The sequence below is a fragment of the Castor canadensis genome, chromosome 10, assembly GCF_047511655.1.
Source record: "Castor canadensis chromosome 10, mCasCan1.hap1v2, whole genome shotgun sequence".
NCBI classification, from domain to species: domain Eukaryota; kingdom Metazoa; phylum Chordata; class Mammalia; order Rodentia; family Castoridae; genus Castor; species Castor canadensis.
In genome coordinates this window covers 74696888-74723718 of record NC_133395.1, presented here as the reverse complement: position 1 = coordinate 74723718, position 26831 = coordinate 74696888, and the positions used below count along the sequence as shown (strand labels likewise).

General features: G+C 36.4%; 1 protein-coding gene across 3 annotated transcripts; it reads right to left on the bottom strand.

The window, feature by feature from the left end:
* Positions 1-1104: 1104 nt before the first annotated feature.
* On the bottom strand, positions 1105-25209 carry Hsph1 (heat shock protein family H (Hsp110) member 1). 3 transcript variants are annotated; one of them, XM_074043603.1, is made up of 18 exons: positions 25082-25209; positions 22353-22410; positions 20231-20371; positions 19079-19201; positions 17310-17409; positions 16169-16302; positions 15422-15666; positions 14590-14818; positions 12927-13033; positions 12571-12704; positions 10564-10772; positions 8863-8994; positions 5782-5919; positions 4858-4983; positions 3543-3650; positions 3328-3447; positions 2960-3121; positions 1105-1987 (listed from the first exon to the last, which is right to left on the bottom strand). In XM_074043603.1, exons 1-18 carry the CDS (start codon positions 25192-25194, stop codon positions 1781-1783), a joined length of 2586 nt encoding a protein of 861 aa, XP_073899704.1. In that variant the 5' UTR covers positions 25195-25209; the 3' UTR covers positions 1105-1780. The 3 variants fall into 3 exon arrangements, with proteins under 3 accessions (XP_073899704.1, XP_020011821.1, XP_073899703.1); XM_020156232.2 differs by lacking the exon at positions 25082-25209 and adding an exon at positions 24602-24849; XM_074043602.1 differs by lacking the exons at positions 8863-8994; positions 25082-25209 and adding an exon at positions 24602-24851.
* Between the last annotated feature and the right edge of the window lie 1622 nt (positions 25210-26831).

Here is a 26831-nt window from a genome sequence, read left to right as displayed (position 1 = left end):
CACAAACTCCCCCTGCCCCATGATGGTCTGTGCCACCACAGGCCCAAAGGCAACAGGGCCAAGTGACCCATGGAATGAAACTTCTGAAACTGAGCCAAAACAATATTCTCTTTTTAAACTCATTTTGGTCAGTTATTTTCATCATAGTGATGAACAGCAAACACAATGAACCTCACAGTTGTACTCTGAACACTAAACCTATCTTCACTGCTGAGTATGTATCAGTATACTTTAATGTTATACAAGAACATGAAAAAATCCATCAAATTACATAAAAATTTAAAGCTTCTAAATGGTTAAGTAAAAAATTATAAAGTGTGGAAATGCTGAATAACTGATAAATCATTGAAATCCTTCACTGTTTGATCTTAAGACTCTCAACATTGATTAAACGCTGCAAATGAGAATGTATGAAGTGTGCAATTCATGAAAACAGGCACATTTTAAAATGCTCCAATACACATCAGACATAGTAGGGGTGTAGGCATTAAAACTAAGTTTCCATAGTTGGGGGCTGTTTCTCAACTGATACTTCAGCATCATGAGTTTCTAAACTTCATGGGTCACTAGCACCATCACCTAACAAGTGTGGTCTTCTCCCACCTGACCCTCTAATGCTATTTCAACTTTGTCCTTGGAAAATAACCAGATAGAGAAGACTCTGCAGTAAATCCACCAGTAGTGGGGCCAGTTAAAATATTTTAAAGCACATCTTTACAATGAATGTAATTTACTAAAACCTATAAATTGGAACACTGGACTATACCATACTTTCTGATAACTTCCCTGATAGTTTTTAAAAACAGCCCACAACACTGCAACACATATACCCACAAAGACATAGATAAACCCATCATTAGAGGGAAAAGGCTAGAAAGTTAACCAACATTGTTAGATGTTAACCATGTTCTTTTACTGGGTGATGAAATTTTAAGCTGTATTCACTTTGTATTTGTTTGAAATGTAATAAGGATATACTACTTTTAGGAGAAAGTGATTTTCATTTGGAAAAGAGATTTTCACAAAAAGTGACTTCATTTCTGCTGCAGCTTTACTTACTCCTCTTTCCTAGTCCCATTTTTAAATCAATGTGAAAACCAACAGTTTAGAAATGATACCATGGGATGAACTTTATTTTAAAGCTCATCAAGTTTTCACAATCAGTTACAACAGGATCAGTATTTATTCCATTTCACACCTTCACATGACAATGTACTTTTAAAGTGAGAAAGAATTGTTAAGTTTTGTTTGCATGCTGCTAACACATTTCACTAGCTTTTGTTTTACTCACTGAAATTTAATAGGAAAGCAAAATCATTCTATTGGACAGAATTTCTGAAAGCCCTTATGAAATCAGACTTAGTCTTATTTATAAACATCCACACCACACACATGCTGAAATGGAGAGCAAAATGCAAGAAAACTACCTTGGCAAGAACGAATGCTTAAAGATTTTAATCACAACCCTCTTGAACGAGCAGTACAGTTTGTTTCTCCAAAAGACAAAAGTCAATTCACTCTCAGAGATGCGAATGGTAATACTGCACAGAAGCTCAGTATGGATTCACAATTCCACAGGAATCTGAAAGTTACCAAGGCAATTTTCCCTTTTAGGATCATAAAGACTACAGACTTAAGCTTTTTCTGTTTCCATATGATACACAAAATTTCTAGACATCCTTAAAAAAGAAAATATAAATAGTCTCAGTCTGTTATGTAGAATCACATACTATGACAAAAATATTTCATTAGTTGAAGGAATAACCCAATTTAACGTCATCTAGTCCAAGTCCATATTAACAGAACTCTTCTCATTAGGGTAACATTCACCATTCTGATGTGGAGGTTCAGCACCAAAATTATTTTTGTCTTCCAAATCTTCTTCCTTTTTGTCCATATTTGGGCCATTTGGAGTTCTTTCCAGTTTGGGTGATTCAATTTTTGGTTTGGGTTGTGTTACAACAGGTTCACAAGCATTGTTCAACTCCTAAGAAAACAAAACTAGTCATTAGATTAACTCAGATATACCCAGTTCATTTTCAACTGCTTCTCCACATACCTGAATCACTATTTCGCTAACTCCAATTATACAAAGAATTCCATTTCCTCATTACAGTTGCTTATAACCATAGCTGATAAAAAAAAAAAAGTAATTCTTTCATTATTCATCAGCAACTTCCTATGTATTTACCAATATTACATTTGGTTTCTGTGACATTAAAAGGTAGGAATTATGATTCCCATACTAGGGAAGAGGAAAATGATTTGAGAAGTAATTTCAAGATAAGGAAAACCAGACTGCCTGCTTAGCAATCTTGAAAAAAAAAAAAAGAAACAGGAAAACCAGTGGGCAAAAGGGAAGAATTCGTTTATAGTCTGAAACTTGAAAGTGCTTTAAAAGGCCCACTGTTCCTTGACTTTCATTATGACTGAATATTATCCCAGACAAACACTTTTCTTCAGGTCTCACCCAACCTGTGTGCTCTCCAGTCTAAAATTTCCTAACTCCTTTTTACTCAATTTTTCTCCCATGGCACTACGGCACTTAACACTATGTGACAGATGACCCACACTTAATGTATTGCTTGTTGCCCTCCCACAAGAAAGTGAGTTCATACAGACAGGGAGTTTACTTTGTACACTGAATATTTAACTTCTAGAACAACAGCTGGTATATGACAGGGGTTCAGCAAACATAAATGGAAATTAACAGAAACTTATGAGGTCTTCTATATTTTATGATACAATAGTGAATTAAGAAAGCCAGTCTCAGTAAGGATGAGGTAAAAAATTTATAGGAATTTGAGGGGGAAGAGACAATGTATACACATGGGAGTAGATGTAAAAATGAAAAAAATAAAAAAATTTACAGGAAAAATGGCTATGTATAAAGCACAAATAATTTGAAGTTGAGCCCGTTAAGAGAATCCAGCAGTACACATGGGATATGAATACTCACCCTGATTTTTGCTTTTATTTCATGAGCACGTACAACTGGATCCTGATCAAGGCTCTTTTTAGCCTGAGCATTCATGACATTATTCATCCACTCCATCATTTCATTAACAGACTTCTCAACCTTTTTCATTTCAGACTCATCAATATGGTTGTATTTCTCATCCTAAACATAAAACATAGACATTTTGAAAAATTAGTATTTAATAGTTACATTTGATTTGACCCAACTTTCCATGAAGTTCAAATCTACCTCTGCTATCAAATACTAAAATTTCCTCACTTAGTATTTATTCACAATGAAAATTCTTGAGCCTAAGCATTAGCTATTAAAATCTAGGCTTATTCTTCACTATGTATAAGAATGACTACCTTGCTTCTGAAATCAACTGCTATCTTGGCATAGTGCTGCAGCCTCTGTCCTAGTTCTTCGAACATTTTTGGCCGTTCCTCAGCTTCTTGAAATCTGACTTTAACTGGAGTGCCGATTTTCTAAAATAAAATATAATAAATTAATAGCCATCACAATTATATTTTAAGAGACTATAGCATAAAATACAAGTCCCCCTTTTTAGGGACGAGCCTACCATTAACTCTTCCAATTTGTCAACATAAGCTTGTTTAGCCTGATCTTCTCCTTCTTCATAGAGCCAGTCTTCAGTCTCTGTGAGGAGCCTCAAAAAATTCTGATGTTCCTTTACGTGAAAAAGGACAAAATTAGTGGCAATCTTTGTTCAGAAATTTTTTACAATAAGACAAAGAGGCATCTTAGAAGTTGCTAATCTCTTTGAGGAAGGTACTCTAATTAGCTGGATTCTCTGTACTCCAAAATACCAACACTCTGTAGGAGGGCTAGTGGCCCAAACAATGTATACACATGTGAGTAAATGTAAAAACAATTAAAAAAAAAACCAACGCTCTATTAATTAGCTCATCTTTTACACAAGCGATTGATAGGTATTTTGTGGATTCCCCGTCTTGTTACATAGGGACATTTGAGTGTGTTTAGTTTAAATTGCTCCTGACTGACAATATTGTATCTTAGAAATCCAGTTTTGGATAATCTATACATTGAAATGTTCTGATTATGGATAAGCGATTATGTTCACATTCTCCAAAGCAATCACATCTGAATTACTTTTTATTCATTTGCACAACCATCAGATACTGAAAGGGAATCTAAATACAGGGAAAAAAATCATCCTTAACTGACTCATATAAGGTATGTATTGCTACTCAATCCTTAAGATACCTAGCCCAACCCAAAAACCCCAGGAGATGGCACAACATGCATAACAACCAAACTGTACCACAAGGTAGCCCAAGGATCTTAGGACTATTACAATTCCCAACTTAGGTTTTACTGAGATTTAACTTCAGAATTAATCCCTAAACCATCCTAAGATTTTTATTTAGCCATTTTTTTTTCCCAAGTCACATCTTTCATGTTGTCTTCTGCAATATACTCAGAGCCATTCTGACTGGAAGAAAAGAGCTAAAGTAAAGGGATCAATGCTGTTTAACATTGCAATGACTGGCTGACCATGTCTAAAGCTGCCAAGGGAACAGCATCCAAAAAAAAAGTCTGAAGTCTTTGAAAATATAAAGACTTTGCCTTATTTATCTTTCCAGCTCCCATAACTGGGAGGCCATAGACTCAGAGTAAATGCTTGATAGGTTCTCTTTTCTGGATGGTAAAAACTGAGTTATTGGGGTAAGTTATAAGAAGATGAACTGCTCATCACTGGTGAGTCCTTCTCTCCATGACTCTGTTTATAAAATTTCTATTTCCAAATTTTTGTGGTTCAAAAAGCTGAAGCTACATAGCATAGGGGCACAAATGTCAATTAGTTTAGTAAGTACTTATGAGACTTTGAATAAAAACAGAGCTTCAAAACATACCTGTTCACATATGAATTTTTCATAGGGCCCACATAGCTTGTCCCTGAACTCATACACATATTCTTCCACTGCATTCTTAGCATCATTTCTTTCTTTTTCCAATTTATCCTGCATTATCATCTTCCCCTGTCAGGAAACAGAAAAGGTTATTCTCCTCTTCCAATAACATTTCAACGAGCTGGACACTAGGGTTTATTTTTTTCTTTAATAAAAAAGATATAAAACATTAAGTGTTTTTCAATTTATACTTTAAATAACTCTATCAAGTACATACACAGGTGGAAGTTTTTATTTTTTTCAAACTATAAATTACATAGCTTATGTTCCAGATGAATACTGAGTAAAAAACAAAACAAAAAACCCCAATTCATTGCTCAAATGTAAGTTTGTCTTCCTGTATGTAATAACATATCTATGTCATGCTGGAATTAACAGTGGCATTTGTAATGGTCACATCACTTTTCAGTACATTTTTAAATAAAAAATAAATGGATTATGTTGTTAAAGTTCTAAATACAGAGTTCCCAACTCAGTAAAAATGAACCTCAACTACTTTAGCTATTTTTCTAGAATTTCAGACTGGAAAGAAGCACAACATATCTAATAGAAATGTTCTGAGTAGCCTAGATTCCACTGTGCTGTGTGCTAGGAGAGAATGTCACTCAATCTCTTGAAAAGAGTGCAGCTACTTTTATATCAAGCAAAACAGTCTATGGCACAGACTTCTGACATAGTGTGCCAAAGCCAGTAAAACTTGGTACAAATTAATCTAAAAAAAAAAAAAATCCATTAGTTTTACCCTCATCCTAGCTCTAAAATCATACAGAACTTGGAATATAAGAATCATAGCTACTTTATCTATTTAAAATATGCCAAAACAACTAAATATACTTCAAAATAAAGATATTTAATTAAAATACTCACCTCTGTCTCAATATACATGTTAAGAAGATCTTTCCCTAATTGCCAGACCAAGTTGGCTTCAACAGGTAGCTCAACATTCACCACCTTTATTTTGGGTTTTTTAGCTTCTGGCGGCTGATCAACTTTCTTTTCATTTGCCTTAGAAAAGGTTAAAAAAAAAAAAAATTCTTAAACACTCTGTGGAAAATAAAAAATCTCTCAAACTTACTAATGACAATATAATCCCTAAAATCATCAAGTTGGAATCATCTATAAGATCACCTCATTCCCACTGACCATTTTTAAGCAGGGCTGCAATTAAATTTAAATATGCCATAGCTTCCTTCATGATTTCACCAGGATATTTTATCCTTCCTGTGTTATGCTTCTCTCCATAGGTCTTTACTTTCTAATCCCTCTAAGCATGTTTGTAAATCCTAAATCAAAAACTTGAAATTATGAAAGTATTCACATCTTTATAGTCTAGAATCTGACAATAATCAAAGAAACTCTGACCAACATTAAAGATGTTAGGATTGACTCAACACCTAAAATATGTATCTTAGTCCCTATGTTATATCTGCTTTAAGTACAATTAGCACTACACTGAGTGCCTTTTAAAAATTCCTCCAAGAAGATTTGAGTCATATCATTTCTTATAACCAACTCTGCAAGGTAAAAATAAATAAGAGACAGTTGAGCATGGTGGTGCATGCCTATAATCCAAATTCCCCTCCCCTCCAAGAGAGGCTGAACCAGGAAGGGGCTTGAGTTCCAGGCCAGCCTGGCCAAGACACTGTCTTCAAAAAAGACAAAAGAAACCAAAGAGCCTTAAAGTAGCAAATGGGATGATGCAGCATTAAGGTAGGGTATCCTTAATCCGAAATGTTTCAACACATGTAACCTTGAGTACTAACATGATGCCTGACACAAATGGAAAATTCCACAGTTGACTTCAAGTGCTAGGTCACAGTCAAAATACACATTAAAAATATTATACAGAATTACTTTAGGGCTATGTGTACAAGGTATTTAGACTCAGGTCCCATCCTCAAGACATTTCATTTATGTATATGCAGATAATCCAAAATTAATAAAAAAAAAATCTAAAATTCAGAACATTTCCAGTTGCAAGGGATACTCAATGTGTTGTTTATTGTAGATTTTTCAAAGTATGTAAGTACAGGGCTAAAGAAGTATAGCTTTTAATTTCCTAAATCTTTTCTGTGTACTTGTTTCTTCAGGTTCCCAGTACAAATGACAAACAATGGAGAAGCCTGACATGTATGTCAAATTAGATGCCAGGGTATAACAGAACATGTATCTCCATTGACTAGGATATCAAATGGAAAAGACTAGACCATAAAAAGTACAATAATCACTGCCACTGAGTAATATGAAGGATTTAAAACTTCTAAGCACTTTATCAAAGAAATTAACACATCCAATGGCTTGACTAAAATTACAGATTAGAACACACACTTCCCAGACTTGTGTTCCTTAGGAAATCACATATCTATTAAGTGCTATAAAGTTATCAGTAGAGGTGATCTAGTCAGCCAGCCTGCAGTTGTGTGTGTCCTTCTTTCTAGTGCATACGAGAGCGCTGTAAAAGAGTATGCATGCTCCGAAGGCATAATCCACAAAAAAGAAAAATGAATCAGATGATACTTATACCTAGCCAGACACAGGACTGCAACAGATACTTGAGTAACAAAAAGGATGACAGTACACATACATCAGTTAAATCAAGAGAAGGCAGAACAAAATTAAACCAACCACCAACAAAATATATCACAAAATGGTATTCCAACATGGAACAGATGAGGAACCCTCCAAAGGAGTGTGTGGTAAGTTAAAGGGCTGAAACTAGTGATCCCACCTACAGCTACGAACATGAGATGTTACCTAATGTCATGTTCTAGACAAGTACTGAGATTATTGGCACAACTCAGTTGATGCCTAACTCTAAATCAAGGGGATAATGTTGAATTTAAGTACCTATTTTTCCAAACAACTAACATCAACACATTAATTCCTACTAACAGATAAAAAAGAAAGCAGACTTCAGAAATCAGAGTCAGAACCTACAGCTCATATTAATTAGTACACATGCAAATCAAAAAGCAGCTCGTGAAGTACAACAATCACTGTCACTGAGTAATTTGAGTTATAAAGGATATAAAAATTCTAGGTACTTTATTGAAAAAATTAAGACTAGATAGTTTAATGGCTTGACTAAAATTACAGACTAGAACACATGTCCCAGACTTGTGTTTTCTATGTTCCTTAGGAATCACTTATCAATTAAGTGCTATAAACTTTATCAGTTTACCTAGTCCCAAATCCATCAGGACTCCATCAACAATTCTGTAATTAATAATTCTTTAATAATCTGAGGGTAAAGGCTACTATTTTCAGAATTTGAGAGAAAACCAAACTACTAATAACAGGTTAATAATTTACTTATAGAGATGAACATTACAAAATATAGGGTGATCTGGAGGAACAATGGGAACTTCTCAGTATCTGTCTGGCCATAAGCTTTATAGGTTTGATTAGAATCTGTTATTTCTCAAGGAATACCACACCACCATTTTATTTAGCTTCCTATACCTACTGTGGAAGCAAGGTAAAGGAATAATTACTTTGAAATGCAATCTGGTTAGTACCAGACCATCATAATTAATTTATTTAAATTTGACAAATGACTTGAAAGGACAAACAAGTTTACTAAACTCCTATAGACCATGTATTTATCACCTGATTAGTTCAAGTGAAAATTAACCACTACTTCTGACATTAGTAGACAGCTCTGCCCCTTGGAAGACAACAAATGATTTGCATTAGTCTCACTACTTGGAGTGGCAGTTAATCAAGAGAAGCTTTCAGGTCGAAAGAAATATATTCAATTTCCTTGGTTGAGCTTGACTACCTCTACCTGGTTTTAGTTGAGTAATAGAGAAAATCAATTAACAACAATAAAAAAATCCTACATAGAATAAAATCTCTTGGAGGTTGCTCTTGAAACTGCAGATTTAATATCATTAATGATTACATGTTGCAACATTGTCTAATGGAATTACTAGAAGAGTCACTCACTTTGTCAGCATCTGGGATTTTGTTTTCTTCTGAGGTAAGTTCAGGTGAAGGGGGAGACTGTGAGGTTTGTTGACCATCAGTTTGTACCTGGGGCTGTGTTCCAGCTTCACTGTTGTCTTGCTGGATATTTTTCTGAAATGAAAGCCCAGGCACAAAGGATGTAGAAAGCAGGTGTACTTTTATAAATTTAAAAAGTTATAGGGCACCAAAGACAGTACACTCAATTTCTGAAATTTTAATAGAGGGGCAGAAAAGGTACTGGATAAAAACAAAATGAACACAAAATACTTGAAATTCCTTAGACACTTTAAACCTGTAAGAAATTCTATGAATGACAGCAGTTAATATAGTTAAGTAACACAAGTAAGCCTGTGGTTGATGGGTGACAATGAAGAGCTCCCTTTCGGAAATTTTCCTGGAACCTTGTGCAGACATTAATTCTCCAAAGCACAGAAAACAGCACTACTCCAGGCTTGTTCCCAGAAACATGCTTCCAAACCCTAGTTTCACGAGCAGCCACCACATACTTCAACATTATCTCCGTTTCAACTTACTAAACAGTTACATAAAACAACCAACTATCAGTTATTCTGGGGCTTATCATTCATTCCAGCTTATGAGACCCTCTCCCATTTTCATTTTGTGATTCAGCTATTTGTACCTCAAAGAATCTCAGGATAAAGAATACTGCTACAAGCTAACAATCCTAATGAAAAATCTGATAGAAAAGAAGGAAAATGAACCCTAAAGTTTCCTGGATCTTTTTTTGCTAGCCCTCACTCCCCAATAAATCAGTGCTTGCTCTGATCTTTTGCCATCTGTAGGAGAAGGCAGAAACATTCTAACTGCCCAAACCTCTTCTATTTTTCTTTCAAAGCTTCAAGAATGTAAGGCAGACACTGACATACTAAAAAGCAAAGCATTACTGATACTCAAAAAGTACTAAGAGTCTGAGAAGTATATTCATTGCTGTGAAGTGTTTCTGGATGAGAACAAAACTAAAGTTTGGAATACTAATGGTCCTTCAGTGTTGTACACAGTGCCCACTGGATACCACACTATCTCAAATCCTCACACTGTACTGCCTACCTCATCACTTAAGCTATTTCTAATTACATCTCAGAAATAAACTGTAGCTGTAACACACTGAGCTTCTTGAAACTCTTCTGCTGACCATGTAGAACTAGCATTCATGGTAATGGAAGTCTTACACAACATGAGCACTAACAACTCTTTCTATTCCCCACATGGACAGTTCTCTTCCTGTTCCCTCCAATTCAGACAAGCATGTTAATAAAAACAAGTCAGTTCTAGAACACCAGTCAATTCAGCCACGGAATTAAAAAGTCAATCAGCTTTAATACTTCACTAAATGGTTTTTACAATTGTCTTCTTAGCCACCAATCAATATTTGACTTAACATGTAGACTTAAAAAAAAAAGCAAAGGTAAGGAAACTTTACCTCCTCTAATTAAATCACCAGGTAATTAAAATTTAGTTACATAGAATGTAATCACATTAAAATTCCTGTGTTCCTGTATACTATCATTAATTGGTAAGAACTGTTATCATTATATAAAATTCTAAATCAAATTTACTTATGAAGAAAAATATTTTAACTATTCCCTATCCTTTCCCTATGGCATAGGGAATTCATAGTCAATTCTACATTCAAATACAAAGATTTATCCACTAACTTACATCAGTGTCTGGATTTTCTGGTGGCTTCTGATTTGGACACTCCATGTCTGCCTCAACAGAAGACACTTCATTCTCCTCAGTTGGCACTTTCTCCACCATAGATGCCGTAGAGATGGTGAAAATGCCATGGGTATTGACTCGTACTTTGACTTTTACTCTAGATTTTTCTCCATCTTTCTGTGCAGAAACATTCTGAACTACAAAACGGCCTAGAACATTAACAAATTGACAATTTTAGAGATGAATTTAAATCTCTGTAAAGAAGACAGGTAAGAAAAACACAAATGCTAAGAAATAAAGGTTAGAAGTACTAATATCCCAAATTTTTCTCCCTATTCCTGACCAACTTAAAGTCTGTTAGTATTATAAATGTAATGTGTTAAAATAAATATGCAGTGTATTTACAATTAATTAAGATTAGTCTTAGTAATGTCATAATAACCTTCAAAAGAGTATTGTTTTTTAACTATTTAATACACACTACGCAGACACCAAGTATAAGATCTGACAAAAAGCAGTCTCTGTCTTTTACCCTGTTTCTCCAGATGGATGAGCATTCACTAAATATGAAAATCTGTTAGCAAGTCTAAGGCTGATGGTATCAAACACATGCTAAATTTTAATTCTACAGTGTCTTCCAAAGAATACTATTATTCTGAATGAAATCAAATCACTTTAAGCCATGTTCTGAACAGGAAAGGTGAGTTAAAAATTGCATCAAAGCCTGAAACGATTATGTGCAACAAAGTGGTTCCACAGCACTACTGAGTAATGGTTAAAACTGCAGATTTGAATACTGGCTGTGTGACCTGTTATAAGTTATTTAACCTACCTATGCTTCTGAAAACTGACTTAAGTGTTTATAGTGAGCATTTACTGAACCAAATGCTAACAGTTGATGGGAGTTAGTTATCTCCACCATTAGTATTGTTATTCCATAGACACTAAACCAAAAGTATTTTGAACCTATTATGTGCAAAGCACTGAGATTTAACAGCCTTGTATTTAAGGTACTGTCTACACAAACACACAAAAAGTTATCAGGTTACTCAAAGACAACCGTGATTATCTATCTGTCAGGTCACTATTAGGAGATAACTGTCCAGTGACTCATTTAAGGAAACAGCACTTACTCTTGAGTATACAAGACTCTCTGGAGAATGGAATTAAGACAGTTCTATAAGTATGCACAAGATTTTCAGTTTTGGTGAAAACATGAAAAATTAGATGCATGGTAACAGCTTGAATTTTATTTCCCACAGAATGAACAACTACTACATAGAATCCAACCTATCAAAACCTTACAGTCTATATTCAATAATGTCTCCAACTATTTTTTAAACACATTCAGTAAGTGTTTAAAAAAATAAAACGAAACAGAAATGGTGGGTCACAACATTTTAGTCTTTAACTAGTTAAGAAAGAAAACTAGATAAATTGGACTTCCTCAAATAGTTTCTTTATAAAAAGGGGGTGGGGCAAGGATGAATTCCCAAAAGACCTGGTAATATTGGCAAATAATCTTCCAGTCTGGGAAGAGATGCAGTTACTATAATTAAAAGTGAATGAAAACTCCCTAAGAAAAACGTACCTAAAAAGGTTATAATACAAGGTACATTTGAGAAATAGTTTCCCACTAGTCTGAGCCAGGTTTTTAACTAGAAGTAACATCCTACAATACCATTTCACCTAGAAGAAAGGTTAACATTCAAAGTATCCAATGACTTTATAAATATAGACTACACCAGAATAGGCAAATAATTAAGTGATTCTAAATTTATTAGCTGGAAGTAATTAACAGCAGAACTAACAAGTCATTTTATTTCTACAGGCCAGTGTACTCACCAATGAAATGAAGAAATTTCTTTATTACCTTTGTTCTAAATAGAAAGTGCCTTTACCTGGAATTATGTTGCACTCAACATTGCCAAAAAAAAACTGTAAGTTTCTATACTGAATAACATGCTAAGTTTTAACTCAAAGAACAAAATATACACAATCACATACCTATTTTTGCTTCTGGATAAGGAACTCCTTGAGGATCAGAATAGAAAGCTTCTAGTTCAAACGGCCCCCTTCTCAAGAAGGTGAGAACTTTGGAGAAAGGAGCAGCATGGTTTCGACTAAACACTTCATGAACACTGTAGAGGAAAGGAAAAGTTTTTAAGCTTATCATGCTACACCAACAGAAAAAATATTCTAAAATCTTTATCAATTCTATCTCAACATTTACAATACCAAAATAAAAGAAATATTTTCAAAGTTTTGACTGTTGAAAATCCCAGGTACAGTAAGCACTTTACCATAAAAATCATTTGTTTATTTTAAAATATTAAATATCTGAAGGTTATTCTATTACATACCCTTCAGTGTCTTCTGAATCATGGTTCCAGACCAGAGATATTGGAAAAGGAACTGCATCTGTGACAGAAAATTCTCTAACTTTAAATGCTGGAGAAAGAATTGCACACTTTGAAAAAAAAAAAAAAAAGAAAGAAAGATTAAAGGGATTATCATGAGCACATATTAGTGTCCATTCATCTTTTAATATAAAACTCAATTCTAATGGGATGGGCAGATTTAAAGTGAAATTTAAAACTCCTTACATCATATGTCAATTCAAGCACAAAGAATTTATTGATTGCCTAAACACTATGCCAATCACTAGCTATAAAAACCAATAATACAAGTAATCTCAAAACAGTGATTATCAATCAATACAAATTTCATAGGCTTAGGAAAAAGCACTGTTTTTTTCCCTAGAAATGCCTTGCTGATAGCAATTTCAATCACACATCCACAAACACCTCTGTCCACATCATTTTTCAAATATCAAAGAAACCGAAAAGGGTAAAATGCAAAATGTTGGTATTTTCAAGTAATTTTATGAATGAAAAAGTGGAAAGTTCAAAATTGGAACAGACAATAGGCAAGTGGAAGGTTCATATTTGAACACAGCATATAAAAATCACTAAACAAATGACTAAATTAGATAGACCCAACAAGAATGGAAAATGTCAAGTCATCTAATTAGTGGTATCCTTCAAAAGAGAGGTTGAAATTAGCTCTACTTTTGCAGCAACACTAATGCCCAACATTTTTGGGAATCAAGAATTCATTAAGGAGGCATATTCCTTTTTGAAGGAGAAAGAAACGAAACTCCACAAAAAGGACCATTAAGAGAATAGGGGACTGGATGGAAGGGAATTCCAGGTGAGGGGAATGGGTGGGATAAATAGCATCAAAGTACCTTATATACATGTATAAAAATCTCATAATGGAACTACTGTACCATTAATATACACAAAGAAAAAACCCACAAAGCCTGACCAAGTCTGACAGTACACTAGATTATCAGTAATATGCAGTACCTACATATTCTTCTTTTCATAACTATTAAAGGATAGTCATTCTAAAGACTCTTGCTTATAGAATCTCATTTATATGTAAACTGCAAACTACATCACAGTTCAAACATGTCAAACTTGAAAAAAACCATTTAGATCTTATTTGACCATAATATCCTAAATATAAACTGCTTTCTTATTAGTAACTTCTAGATTTGGTGCTTTTGCTTCAGCAAACTAAATTTATGGTTGTTGATTACCTTCTTATTTGAGAAGCAGATTAAAAATCAACTTGGAAATAGGGGAAGTTATCTATTTTCTAAACCATTTAACTAATACTCTTAACCCTGCATATTTTCCCAAAATCAATTCCTTATTACATCAGGAATCATTCTAATTCTTGCCTTCATTTTTTACAATAGTTGTCACTACCAGCTAATTAGTCATTTGTAGCTGTGTCTTCTGTGCTCTCCTCAGCATCATGCCTGTTTCTAATCCCCAGTTTGAGAAACATTGCTTGGCAGTCCTTTTAATCTTAAACTTACTGGATCTTCCAGATTTGCACATCCTTGTCTCCCCCTAAATCTTATGAATATATTTAAAGGTAACCTCCTTTGCAATCTAATTAGGTCAGGACAGGTGGAAAGTACATCAAGAGGAAGCACAGCTGGTTAAGTACCTGTAGTGCACATCCTCTGGCTACTGCTTCATCTGCATTGAGTGTTGTACTAACATCTTTTCCAAAGAACTTGGCAATTTTTTCTTTCACAGCTGGAATTCGTGTGGCACCTCCAACTATCTCAATAGCACTCACATCATCTACCTTGAGCTGAATTTGTTCCATCAATAAATAAAGGGGTACTTCTATTTTTTGCAGGAGTTCAGCACAGAGTTCTTCAAATTGTGACCTTAGCAAATGAGAGGGACACTTCATAAATCATTAGAAAAATTAGTTTATTTCCAAAACCATCTTTTCATTTTAAAAAACAAGTAAGTCTTACCAACCCAGTGAATTTTGGTTTTCCCCTTCAGACACCTTAGCTCATACATGGGCCAATCTTAGTTTGTAATTTTTTTTTAATAAACATATAAAACAGATGCAAAAAAGGGCTGGAGGAGAAAGTTTTGTGGGTATTACTAAAAGAAATCATTTTCATTTTAAGACTGCCATTTACCTCCTAAAATGTTTATGTGATCTGATTCTCATTACTTTAAATATTCATTTTCATTCACTTCAAAATATCTCTCTGTGAAACTATTATTCAATTACAGTTCCAGAAATACTGAAAAGGCTCCACCATGAAGGTACTTAGTGAAGAAAATTTTAAAAACCTTCTTACAGAAGTGCCCCTAAGTTCTAACAGTGACAAACAATGGTCTCTCCAGCTGTAAACCATGTAGCAAACAATCCTGAAATGTAAGTCAAGACTCACAACACTGGGCTACAACTGACATGTGACTATTTTCAATGAGAAGTTTCATTTACTTAAACTGCAGAACTCAAGACGCACCTGTTCATCTTTCCCGAAACATCCTTGTCATTCATAAAACATTCTATATTCAATGGCAGGTCTGTGCTATTAGAGCTCATTAGTTTTTTCAATTTTTCACACTCCTGATACAGACGAAGAAGAGCTCGAATTTTGGACTTTGCATCCAATTTGTACTTAGTTTTAAACTCTGCACAGAAGTGTTCAACTAGCTTTTCATCGAAGTTTTTTCCTCCCAGAAATGGATCAAAAGCTGTTCCCAAAACCTAAATTAGTCAAAACAACAGAGAATCAGGTCATTTTCAATCATATTTGTAACTAGAATACTCAAGATTGCCACTCAAACAATGGAAGATTAATAGACTCATGAGTGCTTCTTAAAATATAGTAACATGAGGTCCAGGTAAGGAGAATAGAATGCTAAAGCCCTAACATATTTTTGTCCTTTAAAACTACACAGAAGATAATATTAAAATGATTTTCCTTTCCTAAGCAAAAAAACCAAAGAAAACCAAAACTAAAGAGCATGCAAGACAATTACGCCATCTTTACATAGATAAACCTTAGCAAAAATTCCTAAGAACATCTTTACCTAAAGCTCTTCATTTACAAGAAGAAGCAGTCTAAATCTCATTAGCTTAAAGTCACAACAAACACTGAAAGGCGGGGGAAGCGGGGAGAAATGATCCAAGCATTGTATGCACATATGAATAAAAGAAAAAAAAACTGAATAGGTTTTCGAAACATAGTTCCAATGTACAACTTTACCTTCAATTTTCCCTTGTTAAAAGCACAGGCAGATACTTGAAAAGCAGAGTGTCCCATATCAACAAAGACCACTATCCGAGGTTTCTCATCTGGGTTTGGGAGATCCTGCTTATAAATTCCATAATTCAAAGCAACTACAACAAAATAAGTAGTTTCAATTCTTTGGTTCAAATTTTCTTAGGAATTTCATTGTTACATACAATTACACATGCAGGAAAATAGACTATACTACAAACAATTAAAAATGTGTGTTCACCTTTTAATTCTAATTCTCTTTTTTGAATTCAGAACAATGCTCTATCACTTTTCAAGATATGAAGACACGCAATGGACAAAATACACATGGTATGGATAAAATGAAACAAAGTGTCACAAACAATATCAGACTCATTATACAATACTTACTTTTAGCAACAACCTGCTAGCAGAGTGCTTATCCAAAAAAAATTAACAATTTAACACACAACTATAACAACTGCAGTTCCTTTTTTAAATTGTTTTGAAGAACTTGTTTTCTGAACTTTGCAATCATTTTCTAAGCATGTATACCTACCAGGTTTTAAAAACCTATCAGAAATATGAATTATTCCTAACTTTTAATTATCTGTAATTCTAAAAAACTGATACAAGTTCTAGGAGGGACTAATGACTGCTTTGCTCACTGCTATACCCACAGGATTTAGCACATTGCCTGGAAAGTAATACAGGCTTAAGTCAGTATTTGATAAATAACTCCTAACTACAGTTCAGAAAACATACATGGAAAAAATTTTTTAGCTAAATCAAATACTTGTAGCCAAAGTAGTCATGATATCCAAAACTGGAAGATTTTGGGAAATCTTGTATTAATCATAACAGCAATGTAAGGAAACAAAGTTAAATACAACTTACCTACAAAGAATTTACATATATATTTGCATTTATATATACTTATGTATTATATATATATGTATGTCTATATATAATTTCCAATGAAAACAGATTCACAAATTTGTGTCTGAAGAGGTGGAACTTTTACTTTCCAATCCAACACTTTTTAAAAGGCTTATGTTTCTACCCCTACGTGAAGCATTTAGTAACAGCACCAGTGTCTTAACTGTAGTTTTATGGCAGTTACTTCTCTATCAATACTTTTTCTTACCAGCTGTCATGTCATTCATAAGCCTTAAACAATTTAAGCCAACAATCTGTGCAGCATCTAATACAGATCGCCTCTCAGCATCTGTGAAGAAGGAAGGAACCTACAAACAAGAAAAAGGGAGAATTTTTATTCTTCTAGAGTGCAAAAACACAAACTCCCCACAAATCACTTTAATAAATTCACAACAGTGCTACTAATTAGGGCCTAGTTAGTTCCCCAAGCAGAAACAGAACTTTAGACTTAGTTCTGCCAAGTTTCTTTAACTTTCAGAAACAGTTACTTTTGAGATTGCCTCAGGATTACAGTATCAAAGTAATCTTTATTATATCCAAACTTTAACCTGAAGTGAGAATTCACCAGGAGTACTCATGCAACATATTGAAAATTACTTGTATCTAACAGAAAACTTAATTAACTAGATGAAATACAGCTTCTAAAACAGTCCTACATTTCTATCGACATCTGGAATAATTCTCAGTCAGTAGTTAAGATTAAATACCAATAAACTATAGGTAATGCCCACTGGAACTTAAAGGTAGCAGAATTAATCATATCATATGCCATGACTTCTGCTTTTGCTATCTGCTGAGTTCAAGGACTAAGAAGTTACTTTTTAATTAAGCAGGCCAGTTAAGATTAGAAACATGCTTTGTGGAGCCGATGATTTTCTTAGGAGGTAGAAGAGCAAAATAGCTCAAGGGTTGAAGTTTCTGACAGCAGTGACTTACGCTTGTTGCTGTAATTCTTAAGACTGCCTTGAAACATTTTAACTAAGATGCTTATTAAAAGAAAAAATATCTAACAACACATTCATAGAACTACTTAACTTGAAAATACCTAAGAGAAAACAGTAGTGACTTTGAAATTTTTAAAAAATACTGTAGATGGTTCAGAAAGACAGGGCAAGAGCAAAAGTGGGTCTCTGGTCATCTTTCATGTCATAACACCTCTTTTATCAGTTTTCCATAATAGCTTATTTACATAGGGAGGGAGAGAAGGAAGAGGAAGAAAGGGGGAAATATTCCAACAACTAATGACTTTTCTTCAGTATCAAAAATCAGTATTACTTCTCCAAACAACACAAACAATCCTTTTTGTCTTACAAAGGCTATCAGGGAAATTTCAGCCCTTTTTCCTTTAGTCTTTCATGTCCTGAATATACTTCCATAAAGGCTTCTGCCTGGTATGGCATGCAGAGACCATGCTGAAATTGAGTTCATTAGACGATTCTAGTACAGATGAAGAAGTGACCCCAGTCATTTGGAAAAGCAGAATTTATAGCTATCTTTCTGGCATCAAAACAAAAAGATGGTATGTCTACTTCAAATCTTTTTTGACACTCTACCTAGCAACAGTTCACAGAAAAGACAGGATTTACAGTACCAAAAAAAAAAAAATCTAGATTTTGTCACTACTGGTAGGCTATACTTAAATACTTCTACAACACTAATTCTCAACTAAAGGTGGCGTTTTCACCTGTGGAAAGCTCTTATGTGTTTGATATTATAACAATTAAATGCATTACAATAACATGCAACCAATAATTTGTATTTTTAAAAAGCCCCACAGGAGATTATTACCTCTAGTCAAGAACCTTACCAGCTCTGGTTCACAGTAGCTCTCAAACCTACTTTGATATGCTCTAGAAAGTTAATATCAACACAGTCTAGTAAAACTTTGATCTACAGTAATAAAACAGTTCACATGTGTAATATTTATAAAGAAAGCAAATTAAAGTAGAACCTGCTGTCTTGCTGAATTCTACTTACTGAAATGACACAATCTGTCACTGGCTTCTTAAGATTATTTTCAGCAGTTTCTTTCAACTTAGTCAACAACATGGCTGTTATCTGTTCCACACTAAATTGATGTTCTTCATCCATGTACATTACCTACAGCAAGGAGGAAAATGTTTTAAACACTGTAATATTTTAAGATAATTGTTAATATAAATTTCCAACTATTATCACATACTCTCCTTTACAAAATTTTGTTTCAGAAGAAAGGGAGGAAGAAGGAAAGGACAAAAAGATGCAAGAAAGACTTTTTTCCTATAAATGAAAGGGGGGGGGAGCCAGAGCAGAGTTCTCCCTAGTCAACGTCCTAATGCTAGTCAAATAGTATACAAATTTTCAGTAAATTTTCACTGAAGAGATGAATCACTGGAATAAATACTACTATGCATTGTTCACAAGACAATAATGCCTCTGGTAGTTAAAAAAAAAAAGATTTCAGGTTGTATTACACCATTGCTCTCCAAACAACTCCAAATGGGCTTAGAACACACATTTGTTTGATCCATAAACACCACTGAGATTTCTGTTTTAAAAAACATTATCAAATACAAGTCAATTTTACATTGCTAGCAAATTAGAAATGCAAATTAGTTATAGCTATATATAATGTTAGTAATTTTCAGAAACAATTGAGCTTATATTTACTCTACTTTTAAAAGGAGCTGGTGGGGTGCGGTGAGGTGGGGGAGGGAGACACAGATCCCACCTTATTCAATTAAGAGATTTGAGTCAGCCAGGTGCCAGGTGTAATCTCAGCCACACGGGAAGTGGAGTCAGGAGGATTGTGTTTTGAGGCCACCCTGGACAACAGAAGTTAGCAAGACCCTATCTCAAAAAATAAGCCACAGGTTTGGGATGTAGCTCAATGGTTAAGTGTTTGCCTAGCATGCACAAGGCCCTAGGTTTGATACCCAGTACCAAGAAAAATAACTAAAGCAAAAAGGACTGGGATGTAGCTCAAATGGTAGAGTTCTTTTCTAGCAGGTGCAAAGCCCTAAGTTCAAATCCCAGTACTGCCAAAAAGAAAAACGATTTGAAATAAATATTAAGATGTTAGTACTTTTCTCTATAGATGAATTATGAAACAGTCTTCTATTAGAACCAACGGTTGTTCAATTGTATTACCTTTATTCCAACTCCACTGTTTTTCATTGGAACCAAATCATAACTTAAGTTTTCCTTTTCCTTTTGAATGAAAGGGTCATTGAATGCTCGGCCATGAAATCTCTTAAAGTTAGACACCGTATTATTTGCATGAGTGATTTGCTGCAAGAAGAAGTTTGAGAGTTTAAATTTGTCTCTAATTCTACCACCTACCAGTGCCTACAGAAATTTTATAGGTCATTTGAACAATTAAAGCCAACTCTACTAATGCAGGAAACTCCCCCTTGGGGCCCTCAATTTCCCCCAATAATGGTTTGTATTTTCTTCTTCCCCTATGGAAGATGCCAGAAGAAAAACAGTAAGAGAGGCAATAGTCTCATCACAGACTTTAAAGCATATCTCAAAATCTACAAGATAAATTACAGATAGCAACATATTTTATTCCTTCCCTGCCCCCAAATACACTTGTGAAGTTTTATGTCCAATGATTGCACTTTTAGTCTAAAAAACTGCCAAGTAGCCAGAATCAACACTTTATGCCAGAAAAATATATGGACTGCTACTTTGCTTGGTAACAGCATTTCATACTAATTATCTGTATCAAAATGTAGAAGAGATGAGGGTAATTCAGAAAGGTTCTAAATGATTTGTTTTCAACTCTGTGTTCCTATTTTGATGACTTGGGAGCCAAAATGTCTTTGCTAAAGAACAGCATACTTAGACTTCTGTTCAGTTACTTTTAGCAACCTACTTATTGGAAATGGGTGGTTACATCCTCCAGGTACATGTTAGTTAGAATGCTTGATCTAAAATTCAGAAAAACTGGAAGAAAATATGCCAATCTGTTTTAAGATGGTTGTTTTTCAGTATTTTAGATAAGCTCCAGATCAAGAAATCCCATTTTCAAGTCTATTTCACTAAAAGGTAGAAGCCTCATCTAAAATAAATAGTTGAAAGATTAAAAGCCATGACTTCTAAAAGTTATTATATAGCCTGAAAATACCAAAGCAGGTTACTATTTATTTTTTTCTCTGACCTACTTCTCTTACAACATGGAATGTAGTACATTTATACCCCTAAATTCCTCATGATTTTAATACTGAAATGATGCCTACAAAGAACTGTGAGTTTCAACAGGTTCTCCTCACACAAGCACAAAGATGCAAGACAAATTTAGGCCTGGGCTATTAATATCCAAAACGACATTTAGGGGGATTGCTACTCTCCACTCAAGTACCTCTCTCTCCTTTTGAGCTAGTTATTTTGAGTGTGTAATTACTTTTCTTTTTTTTTAACCCCTCATCATGTATCTCTTCCAATCTACCTGTAATATTAAAATACACTTCAGGGTATAGGGTTGTATTTTTTAGCAGTATTATTTTCTAAATTTAGAAACATTTTTTTCATTTTCTTTCTTAAAGCATCTCAAAAAGCACTTGATTTTTATTTTATTCTCTTTTTCTCTCCCTATCCCCACGGATTTCACAGCAGTGCTATTCAACAAAATTATGTGAGCCATAAGTAGGAGCAAGATATGTAAAATTTCTGGTAGCCACATTAAAAACTAACAACAGGTAAGATTTAGAAAACTGAGGAGATACTTTACTTTTTTAGTTTTGGTCTTCAAAATCACTATGCCCTTTATTCTTACTTCCTATAATGATTCCAATCAGTTAGACTTCAAATGCTCAATAGCCACAAGAAGCAAACGCCTACCGTATTAAACAGCACAGATATGGACTAAAGTTGTCCCAGTCCCACCTTAATTACTACGTAACCTAAAAGCTTTTAAAACCTCTTAAAAGTTCCTTTTATAAAAGGAATTTTTAACTCTTAAATGAGTAGCATGAGATTGCACATGAAAAAATTTCAAGTGTCTGTTTATAATTTTAAAAAATTAGATAAATTAAAAAGCAGCAAAACTACTAAAAATGAGAGTTGGCACAATTGTTAAAGTAGATCTTATTTCAACAGAAGAGAGAAAAACAATCATCTGAGAAAATAATCATCTGAGGATTCATAAATACTTGAATTACGTTTTTAAAACTCAAAAATAGATAAAGCTTTGAGATGCTTCACACTCTGGTATGTTTCTGGATATTTTCTTTTTTAAACCAAATCAGAATTCTCTTAAAGAACATACCTGGTTTTTGGCTGCAACTCCAATTGTTCTGTTTTTTGATCCAAATGATATGACTGATCTAAAAAAAATACAAACCAAAATGTTCATTAAAAAAAAAAATTATGTAACTGACAAAATGAAAGTTCTTGATGAAGATTTGATGGCAGATACAATTACTAGGAATTATACACTTACTCTAAAAATACTTTTGGTATTTAAAGGGTATTAGTAAACTTGGCACTACACACAAATAACAAAAAAATAACAGTATAATTCTACCTCTCAGTTACCAACTCTGTACAAATTGAAATGTCACTGTCACACCTACATATTTCTGTCCTGATATACCATCTGCCTTTTTAGGATTCAAAAGTTTTTGGGTAAACCCAAGCAAATGGACCTAAATTATGCCTCTGGAGTTTAAAGAGCACAGAAGAGGTTACCATCTGGAAGATTCTACTTGAGAAGATTAAGTAGAAATGATGCAGAACAAGTCACAGCAGAAAGGAATATAAATGCTGAAGGAAACAGTGAATAATCAGTTACATTAAATTTGCTTTAATGAGATGAAAAGTGACTTGTAACTGTGAGACAGCTTTCTCTGCAATGGAGATAGAATGCATAGTAACAGCGTAGAGACAAGATCAAGAGAAGTCTTTTGAGGAGGAGGTGGTGATTAAGATTTGGATTAGAGTAATGTAATTGTGCATTACTAATCCAAATCTAATCTAATTTTGCTTTAATTACTCCTACATAGGTACATGAGATGAGTAAAATGAGAATATACTGAGGACATTTAAATTTGCTGTAACAGAAACATTCTGGACCTGATGATCTAAGCAGGTGCTAGCTAAATGCATCCTAAAAAGCAGGGAAGAAATTCAAGCAGAGACTAGACCTGTATGGTACAGTCTAAAAACGTTAGCACTCTAAACTCAGTAACTACCCATTTTCCAAAGAGACAAATTAATTGCAGGAATTAGCTAATGCAATTGTCAACCATCCCGCTTAACACACACATTAAGGAAAACGCCCGATCCCACCCTCAGCTTACGTTTTTCAGAGCCATTATCTGTATTCTGTTACACACAGCGGTCACCACAGTCACGTAATACAATTGTTTCCTACTCTCCTTTGAGCAGCTTCTTTCTTTTGTTGGATCAAAGAGAACAAGGATGTAACCTGCACCTAGGGACAAACACCTGAAATACTAGCTTTTTATTTTTTTAACTAAATTCTAATGCCTAAGTCCAGACCCAATGGGGATCTGCAGAGATGTAGATTAATAGGTTGCTCGGGGAACAGCAGCTTTTAGCAGTCAATGTTTGCTTTTTTCCTGAGTCTATTCACTTTCACAAACGTTCATCTGCACGAACTAACTGTATACGACCAATCATTTTATCTTTGGCTTTGATCTTTTATTTTACATTTATCGTCTTGGGCTTAACACGTTTGAAGAAAAAAAAAAACCCTGAAGTAATATCCTTGAAAAGTAAGCAACTGCTTCGTCAATGCACTGCAGGTATGTTTGTACAATGGTCTCTTCAGGATAAAAAAAAAGAAAAAACCCTCAAAAAGTTGCCTTTTAAAATATTTCTATTTGCCCACCCCACGCTGTTGTAAAATGTAACATTTAATTCAATGACAACATCCATTCTTCTCACGGAGTTCTAGCAGAACCGTGTGCCATTTTTATTGCCTATTTTAGAAATAAAAACTTGGTCTAGAATTCCTCACGAATGGCTCCCACAACGAGGAAAAAAGATCCATCCAAAAAAAAATGATTCGGGCCAACACCATGAGCGAGCACAGGGCAGGCAGGCGCGGGGGCTGCCCTCCGCAGGACTGTCCCTGCGGCCGGGCGCTAACAACAGCCCGCTGGCTCCCCAGGCTCTGGAAGCTTCCAGCCCATTCCGAGACTCACAATGCGGAAGAGCGAGCTCAGCAGCCGGGATCCGCAGGGCGCAGAGACCGCGCGGGGGACGAGGGACAGCCGGGGGCGGCCCTGCCAGCGCCGAGAGCCGGGCGGGGGGGGGGGGGGGGAGCCGGGGGCGGCCGCGGGAAAAGCAGGCTGCAGCCGGAGAGAGAGGGGCGCGAATCTGCCCAAAGTGCCCACCGGGAGTCCCCCCGATCCCCGAGGAGGCCCCTCGGCACCCCTGGCGGCGAACGCCCACCCTTCCCAGCCCCGATGCGGGGCTCTCCGCGCCGCCTGCGTTCGCCGCGGTGCCCCGGGTCCCCACGCGCTCCAGGCCCCGCCGCCTCCTACTTACGGGGTGCAGCGGTCGCTGAACTCGTTGGCGATCGTCTCGATGCCCCCGGCCCGCGCCACCGCGATATAGCAGCTCTGCGAGCCCACGTCCAGCCCCACCACCGACATGGTTGCCTAGCCGTCCTCCGCCTCCGCCTCGGGTCTGGGTCTGCGTCCTCCCGACGCCGCCGCCGCAGCCGCCGCCCGCTCCGGCCCGCGAGGTCTGACCGCTCTGGTGTCACTCGGACGCGCACGCGGGCACACGGCCTGGCAGGCGCCTCTGGCTCCCCGGGGACAGCGGCGGCTGGCAGGGGAAGTGGCCCGGGAGAACGCGGCGCTTGACCACCCCGAGGCGCTCCACTGCTCGCGCTGCTTCGCTCGGCCCCCTCGCTCTCAGACCGGCACCGGCGCTCTGCTACGGACCTAGAAGGGGAGGTCCCAATTCCTCAGCCTTATGTAGCGCACTGATCAGAACTTTCCAGAATCTGCGGCATTTACTCACCGGCGCCTCCACCGGCCTCTCCACGTGCCACTTCCGCTTCCTTCTTCTCGAGCCTTCTGGAAAGATTCTACCCAATGGGTGGCTGGTCCTCTCGGGACGGCCACCGTTACCATGGTGGCAGTACAGCCGCTCCCGCGCCATTGGCTCAAGCAGATTAGGTGACCCTCCTCCGCCCCGCGCCCTCCTTGTCAGGGACTGCGCTGTCTTAATAACACGAGTTGCAAAGAACGACTTGAAAACACGTCACATTCATAATTTGCTGCTGGGAGATGGTGTCTGATCTTTAGACCACAAAGGGAGTTGACCTGGCGGAGGCAAACCCCACTTTTCCGAGACCCCAGACCTCCGGACGCTGGGGAGGCCAACCATCTGTCAGGAGAGCATGCCGGGAAGCGTAGTCCGGCCGGGAGACATGAGCTCCTTGCATGCCGGGATGTGTAGTCCCGGCCGCAGTGCCTGCTGGGACCAGGCTTTGTCTTGCGGACACCCGGGAGAGGCCCTGCTGTGCCCAGCACTCTTAAGCTCGTGCCTTCTCAGGCGTGAGCGTTAATTTGTTGTTTTCATATTTCTGTTCTTGTCGGGATTACGCCGACAACCGATGCGTTGTGACTTAAAATAGGGGAACGCTAATTTAAGACATGTCTAATAAGTATAGGGTTTGTGTTAAGTGTGTTGAATTCTTTCATCAGTCGGGAGGATAGTCATTTCTGGAATAAAATGTCAGCTGCTTTGTTTTTCCAAAGGAAAACAGTTTTTAATTGTGATGTAATGTGGAAGTCCGTCTGCAATGGCACGATCTGCTGCTTTTTGGTACATCTGATTTAAGCAGCCTCGTGTCCAATCCTGCCACTCCTAAGTCTGAATAAATAGATGCCTGACTTCCTGTTTGGTCTAATACAGCTTTTGTTTCTCCCTGGAAAGCGATGCCCCCATTAATGTTCAGTGAGGAGGCCGGCAGAGGAAGGAAAGGGAGCTGGGCTGCTGGAATTGCCAAGCCTCTCCTACCATTTTGCGTCTTTTTAAGTTTGCCTAAGAGCTGCATGTTGACCTTGCTTCCAGCACATAGAAATAAGCAAAGTTCAAACACGTGCTAGTGAATAAGTGTGTAAAAGAATAAGTGAGACCCAAGGTTAGAAAAATCTTAACTCATGAAGAGTATGGCAGTTCCTGCCTCAGTTAAAGACAAATCAGAGGATCAGATTTATGTTACTTGTGAATTGTGTATGATTTTTAATGGTTGCTGGGCCTGCCACTTACAAGAATTAATTAACCTTAACCTGCTTCACTTAACTCACATTTAAATTGGGGGCGATAATAGTAGCTACCTCAGGGTTGTTGTATTGTTAAATTTGAAAATAGGGTTAGCTATAATGATTCTTTTGTTACGCAACTCCAGAACTTCATCATCTCCCCCAATTTACTTTTCTTTTTCCATATGAAAACTTATAGTAAAATAGATGGAGTCATAGCAGTTTTGAAGAGAAAGGCCCTTTGAGATTATTCGGTCTGTTTCCCACATTTTATATGAGGAATCTGCAGAGAGGAGTGGAGCCAGACAGATTTGGGTCAGGTTCAAATCCTGGCACTCATTGCTAAGATGCTTTATATAAAGTACAGCTTGTAAGATCACCAACCTTCTCTGAGTTGAACTTTATGGGCTGGAATCCTGACTGTCCTTATTAATCTGTGAACAGTGTGACCTTAAAATAATTACTAACCCTGTGTTCTTCTTCATAAGGTTTATGTAATG

Coding starts and splice junctions, on each gene's coding strand:
- Hsph1 (XM_074043603.1), bottom strand. CDS start 25,194: ATGGTAACGGTGGCCGTCCCGAGAGGACCAGCCACCCATTGGGTAGAA. Junction 13,034..14,589: donor CCAGAGGATGTGCACTACAG/GTACTTAACCAG, acceptor TTTTTTTCAAAG/TGTGCAATTCTTTCTCCAGC. Junction 10,773..12,570: donor TTATCCAGAAGCAAAAATAG/GTATGTGATTGT, acceptor TTAATGTTCTAG/GCCGTTTTGTAGTTCAGAAT.